Genomic DNA, 6839 nt, shown 5'->3' on the forward strand with positions numbered 1-6839 from the left:
GATGGACGCACACCGCACGCACGATAAAACTGTATAGTTATTGCTTATATAAGCTAACTGTAATGTACGCCAAACAATCTCCTCACTACGATGTTAAGAAAACCAGACACAGTTACAATGGTCCAAAGCTGCACCATATGCTTCACATCCAAGGGAAATGGCCCCCTCTTTTCATATACTAGCGTACAGAAACAGACCAGTCTGAAGTCCTCCGCGCACAGCACGTGCCTAGAACCGTCCACTGTTGTACACATCAATTGATATCACCACTGCGTTAAAATAAGATCAGCATGCCGGCACGACCCACGCGCTATTTCGACCCAAGTTCAAGATCAGAAACTGAATCCATGCCCTCGGAAACACGTGTCTGGTGCACGGAAACGACGATGGACTGAACGGTTGGATGTTCTTGAGATGGAGGATCGGCGTCTTCTATGCTTAAAAGCGGGTTCGATCGTCTTATCGCTACCCGAACGACAAGGAGGGAGAATGTGATGCCCTGTGATATCACTCGGTTAGCGACATGGTAGACGAATGCGACATGCTGGGACCCACGATGACCGGGTTAAGCTAAGCAAGTGGCCGGTAAGTACTGAGGTGTGAGGAACCGTGACGAATACGCACAATGTCTATCATGAAGAACTGTGCGTTGTTGTTCGCCACGTAGGTCATCAAGTACACAAACACAGTGACCACATACAATGCGCCCGACTCGACGAGCATCTGAGCTGTTTTGCCCAGGGTGCCATGGGATTTCCCGGTGGCTCGCCTGTTCACCGACAGGATCTTGTACACGATGAGTGAGGTCACTATGACGTTCTGGCCTACAGAGATTGCGAGTGAGGAGACGATCCATGGTTTGACTGCAGGGTCGAAGATGCTTTCTCCCTCAGAAAGGTTGGCGAGGGAGATGTTGAGCACGCAACTCATGACTTGAACGAACGCCAGCGTTATTTCTAGGAGCAATGTGAAAAAGACGAACCAGTATAGATGATATGGATGATGATCGGGATGAGTACGACTCCGAAAGAACGAGACCAGACTATCCAACAGCGGTAAATCTGCCAACCATCAGCCTCCCAAGTCCGGATCCTTCGGCGCTGGAATACCAGTGGAGCCGTTTATCCTCCATTGAGCGCATCAATCGTACGGCTATCCGGGTTCTGATATACTGCTGAAAGGAACGGATCGCCTCTAGATGTCGAATTAAAACCGTTGGAATTGTCAGCTCAGGCTGGTATTTGAACATGGCAGGGATCGAACATCCTGATCGTAGATCATGACAGATAGGGAAGTGCGAATCAGCGAAGCTGAACTAAGCCGAGGTTGAACCAAGTCGACCGCAAACAGATCTAGTACGAGTGCAGACGAGCAGGCGACGCTTCAAATAGGTACGAAAGGTCGATGGACTGTTGATGGGTACATCGCATGAAGTGGTGCAAAGAAGGGATTGTGCTGAACGGGAGATCGCCTCAATCGTCGATTGCCGCCATGGCACGTGACTGATGTGTTTTCCCTCCTTAACTCACCGCATTTCAGGGTTACCTGGCCTGACAGGGTTTTAGGTGCTGCAAGGTCACATGTTACAGATGGTGTCATTCCTGAGCAAGTTACCCTTTCCCCCCCCTAGTAGAGGTATTTTTGGTCAACCATTACAGGTTGACCTAAGAGTAATATAGTCTATCTTGCACTATCTAAATGATGTTATGTCAAGAACCTCTGGAATATTCCCAGGGAAGGTCAAGAGAAGTCTCCCTGGACATGGCCTAGCACAGCTTATGGCAGGCCATCTTATTTCATGGCTTCTTGTCTATGTAATATACAAAAAGCTAGAATTTGCCTGCCTTGTCTACAGTTGCATCAAAAAAACATTTCCTGCCTAGAAACTGCCCCTATTGGGAGGGGGGGAACTGGTCATCACTCTTTCCTCTGGTATATGATATCCCTCCTGCACTTGTTTGACCCCTGCAGCTCTCCAAATTTCTCTTCTCCATGAGCCCTGCCATTGACTTCTTGTGTGCAAGTTTTCAGGAGTTATTTGACACCCTGCCTGAAAACATGAGGAACCAGGCAATCACAATCTTGATCCATATCCTTGACTCACTGTGGACAAATCCTGAAGGCATTAATAGGTTAGGGCAATCTTGTTGACCAACACAATTACCTTACTCACCTCCAACATCTTCATCTCCCAGTCCCTCCACAGAGCACACCAATGATAAAGATGCCAGCTACCAGGGAGACAGCAAGCTCCAAGACCTCAAGAGACATGTCGAAGTGTTGGAGAGTGCCCCTCATTGCTCCAGTTCAAAGCGTCTGCATTTAAATGTGGGGTTTGTTCCCTGGGAAGACCTGGGTGAGGAAGAGCTACATGCCTGCAACTACCTCATTGTAAGTCAACCTGCATTCCATTCTGTGGTGAGAGACTTACATTGCTTTGTTAGGCCAAAGTGTGCAAGATGATGTACTCACTTGTCAGGTATGAGCATGGCACTACAATGCCATGCAAAGGCATCACCCCTCTCTCAGGCAACACCAATCTCCTTGTCCCTGACTTCCATTGTGACATTAATGATCCCACCAACAAGCTGATACAGACAAGGGCTGCCAGGATGGGTCTGGAGGCTGAATCGGTAAGCATGCAGTAGCTTAATTGACCAACATGATTACCTTACTGGAAATAGGGCAACTCAGCTGGCAATGTGCCCAAAGAACTGCGGGACAAGTGGCTCACCTTGCCCATGCTGCAGGAGCTTGGCCATGCTTCATGGCCCAATATGAAGCAGATCTACAAAGCTCAGTGAGCTGTGCTGCTTGATGGTGGGGTGGGAGACATTGTGAAGGCAAGGGCAGCCAGGAGGTTTGAGAGGCACAAGTTGGTGAGCATCCTTACCCAGAAGGATCAAAGCACATGCTTACCAATAATCAGCAAGCTGCCCAGCTTTGCTGCTCCCTCATGACTTTCTGTGAGAAGCACAGCCTGGATCATGCCATTTTCAAGTCCCAGTTTGTGCATGAACACTGGGTCGGCAAGGAATGGTCTTGCAATGAAGATGGAATGAAGAGCCAGACATGGCAAGACTGGCTGTATGCAATGGGCATGCTGTTGGTCTTTGAGAGGGATGATCCGGATCTTGATGTCTGGGAGGTGTGCCAACCTGTATGGCTGAACAAGGCAGTAAGTCCAGTGAAGGCTAAACCAGGTCAACCACTACTCACTCAAATAACAGCTGTGGCACTTCTTCCAAGGAGCCATTGCAGATTATGCAAGGGAGTCAGCTGCCTGGGGGAGAGGGAAGAGCAAAGTCCATGAGGCCAAAAGAATTGACTGCAGATGCACCTTCTTCCTCAAGCCCAGCTGGACACCCTACAACTGCATGATCCATGAGCTGTGGAAGGGGGAGGAGCTCCTGAAGCAGCTGGACTGGATCCGTTAGACACAGCTCCCTTCCGCCATTCCCATAGAGCTGCTCAACAGCATCCTGGACGCTGGTGCTTGAATGCCGCAGATCTTGATGGTAAGGTGACCATGTTGGTCAAGAGCAACAAAGTCCAAACTTGCAGTGAAGCAATACCACCCCCAGAACTGACGATTGTGGATATCTTCCATATCTTGTAGCTATCATACAATCCACCTAAGTCTTGTGCATAAAATGCTCAGTTAGCCCACATCCCATAACCATTTGGATAACTTTGAAGAAAGCAACTCACTTTCTTCTATGGTCAATTCTTTCCTTACACCTCCCTGCTGCTCTAGAATAGATTCAACTCAGTAGGATAGTGCTTGACATAATATCATGGTTTGTTACTGCACCTTGCTTAATCCAGTTGTGATCCACATGTGTTGATCTGGGAAGGAAAGATATACTTACCAGTCTAGCCAGGCTTACTTCCTGCTTGAACTCTCAGGCAAATGTAACTTTGACAACCCCACCCCAATGCCCATTGGTCTTAATCAACCTCAGAACCTTGTTCAAATGCTCAAATAGAAAAGTCCAAAATCCATGAACTGGGCCATACTGATGGATTTGATTGCTCATGTGCATGATCCAATGGAAAGTTGGGGTTATATTGGCTGCTCCATAGATCTGATCAAGCTATTAGGAAATTGGGGTTAGGTAATCATGTTGGTTGATGTGCTTACCCTTGTATACTCCTTGAAGTACTCCAAATACAGGCTGGCTGTGCGCCGGATGTCTCCCTTGGAGATCTCTCACCATGTGAATATCTTCAGTGCTGTCACAAACTTAAGGAAGTTCTTTGGTGCATCAGGATGCAGGTGTTTGGGCAGGTTTGTCTGGTCTGCTACATCTACAAAATCATCAGGCAATCCTGTGGGCAGGGGCTGGGTAGTCGCAGTTGCAGAGGCAGCTCCTTTCTTTACTCTCTTCCTTTGGATCAGGTCCTGTGACAGCACCTTGTTGAGCACTGGAGGCAGCTAGTGCTACTTTGTAACTGGCGCACCAATAAGTCAAACTTTACTCACAGCAGCAGGACCATAAAGAATGGCAAGAGCTCGCCATTCATCCAATGTTAGGTTACCACTGGCCAGGTATCCAACCTTCAGAGGTAGCCTGGCACACCAAGCTGGCATTTCAAACTTGTGGGCAGTTTAGCCAGAAGTGACAACATCCTGCATGCACAGCACTAACCATTGCAAGAATCTCATGAATTTCATCGAGTTCCCACTGTGTGCCTGCTTCAGTACCTTGTCTCAGAACCAGATACTCCTCCTTTCCACCAAGAACCCATCCATTGTAGAAGAGTGTTTTGATTGCACCTGTTCTGCAGTCAGTAAGTTGTCCACAAGAGCAAGTGGGCTCACCTTGTAGAAATAGATGCATTGGGTCAAGCACCCCATGAATTACCAGGTTGAAAGTGGGCAAATGGAAAAACTTGGACCACTGCACTCCATATCATGAAAAGTACTTATTGACTTGATTCTTGGGTGCTCCTGAATGCTGCATTTGATACATTTGGGCTGTACAACATTTATGCAGCTCTCCATCTCAGGCCAGACCTGCCCCGCAGAGCCATCTGTGTTGAATCATGTCCTCCCAAGACATTTCACACTGCATACATGGCTGCTTGCTGTGCCTTTGATCTGTGAATCCAAGCATCTTGCAGAGTGCTGGATGATCACAAATAACCCCAAGCAAGACAGCTCAGACCACACAACCTAAATAATGGTCAAGTGAGATGAATGCCAACCTAAGGTAATCATGTTGGTCAATGCTGACGCACCTGCAGGATACTTCAGTGTGACAGTCTTGATGCCATGATGATACAGCCATTCCAGATCATCCACAAGTGGCCAAAGAAAGTGCTGAAGTTCCTTGCATTTGGGCTCATTGGGACCTGGTAGAATACCTACTAGGCAGAGGTTATGCACCCAAAACCTGAGACTGGGTAAGTATGTAAGTTGTATTTGCAAGTCAATGGACATACCTGAGTTCTGTGGGGAGATTGGCAATGCACACAGACAGCAGTCTGGTGCTGTGTGCTTCAGCAACTGTTGAGTTGTTTGGATTAAACCTGCACAATGATCAGGGCATGTATGAGTACAGGAAATGGCATGCTCACCAGTCCATTGACACAAATACTCCCATGTGCAGCTCTGCTTGTTGGGTTGCTTCTTCCCTGGTGCAGGGAAAGAAAGTGGACCCATCTGGGGCCTTCATCTCTTTCCATATGCTCCCATCTTGAACACAAGTGAAGCACCCCAGAACTCCAGCCTGATCCAAGTATGACTTGCAGGCATCTTCAATGCCAGGTTGACCAAGACATTCCAGCAGTTGTCGAGATAGCAGATTGTAGGGAGCTTGCTGTATCAGACAAGGAATTTTGGATTTTGGTTTCTCATACAGAGGGGTGGCACACCACAGGCAGAATCATTGCCAGGTGTCTGCGGTCTTGCTGGGTATCATTACACTGAGGTCATAGAGGAGATCCAGATCCACCTGCTCATTGTCAAAATGTTCAAATGCCCAGCACTTCAGGCACATGACTTTCACCTCAAATCTGTCCCAGAGTCCCATGCACCTGTACATGGTGTTCAGAGTGCAAGGAGGAGCAGCATCAGGAGCATACACAGCACCCAGAAGAACTTGAGCATTGAATAAACCATTGTCACCAGAAATGCACATGCCCTGTGAGGAAGCTGATATTGTGTGTGCATGTGTAACAGCAACAAGCATAGGCCCCAAACTGCTGCATTGGCATGCACCAAGAGATACCATCACCAAGGATCTGTTGCTGGGGTGTTGGATTCCAACTCTGGCAGAGCTGTTACTTGTGGAATGTCCAGCAAACAAACAGGGATGCCATCATCAGGGTCAATGCTGTCCACTTGGAATGTGTCATAGTTAACATCATTGACCTCCATTCTGCTGGGTGAGCTTGGTCAACTTGCTGGAAGAGCAATGGGTTGGTCTAGCAGCTCGATGAGCAGGTCCTCCACAATATTGACTGACATAGGTGTCTGTGGCTTGGGCAAGGTAATTGTGTTGGTCAACAGAGAATGGGTGTCTTTGGCAATGTCAGGGCACCAGCTCATTGCTTGGTCAAGAGACATGACTAAGCCTTTATGACATGGAAGTAGCTGGTATACCTTGGCATGTGCTGGAACCTGCTGGAAGGATTGGATGGTCAGGTGACCTGCTGTGCATGGCTGTGCATGATCTCATATGACCTCATCCTTGGTCATATGACCTGATCACCTGACTAGGCTGAGTAAGCAAGATGTTCTAGCAGGTTCCACCACAGAGGTATAAATATAAGGCCTACTCTGCCTGGGGACTGTCTCTTCAGACTTGGTCTCTTAGGATCATCCACAGGTA

General features: G+C 48.0%; 2 protein-coding genes across 2 annotated transcripts; one reads left to right on the plus strand and one right to left on the minus strand.

The window, feature by feature from the left end:
• Positions 1-89: 89 nt before the first annotated feature.
• On the minus strand, positions 90-1404 carry DACRYDRAFT_19931 (uncharacterized protein). Its single transcript, XM_040771725.1, has 5 exons — positions 1264-1404; positions 1110-1194; positions 625-1061; positions 556-570; positions 90-499 (listed from the first exon to the last, which is right to left on the minus strand). The coding sequence occupies exons 3-5, from the start codon at positions 928-930 to the stop codon at positions 311-313; spliced, it is 510 nt and encodes a 169-aa protein (XP_040632322.1). The 5' UTR covers positions 931-1061; positions 1110-1194; positions 1264-1404; the 3' UTR covers positions 90-310.
• Positions 1405-1992: 588 nt separating this feature from the next.
• On the plus strand, positions 1993-3437 carry DACRYDRAFT_13449 (uncharacterized protein; the record flags this gene model as incomplete). Its single annotated transcript, XM_040770979.1, has 6 exons — positions 1993-2015; positions 2196-2391; positions 2445-2633; positions 2685-2800; positions 2980-3178; positions 3231-3437. 6 exons carry the CDS (start codon positions 1993-1995, stop codon positions 3435-3437), a joined length of 930 nt encoding a protein of 309 aa, XP_040632323.1.
• Between the last annotated feature and the right edge of the window lie 3402 nt (positions 3438-6839).

Source organism: Dacryopinax primogenitus (assembly GCF_000292625.1).
Source record: "Dacryopinax primogenitus strain DJM-731 SS1 chromosome Unknown DACRYscaffold_2, whole genome shotgun sequence".
Lineage (NCBI taxonomy): Eukaryota > Fungi > Basidiomycota > Dacrymycetes > Dacrymycetales > Dacrymycetaceae > Dacryopinax > Dacryopinax primogenitus.

Coding starts and splice junctions, on each gene's coding strand:
- DACRYDRAFT_19931 (XM_040771725.1), bottom strand. CDS start 930: ATGAGTTGCGTGCTCAACATCTCCCTCGCCAACCTTTCTGAGGGAGAA.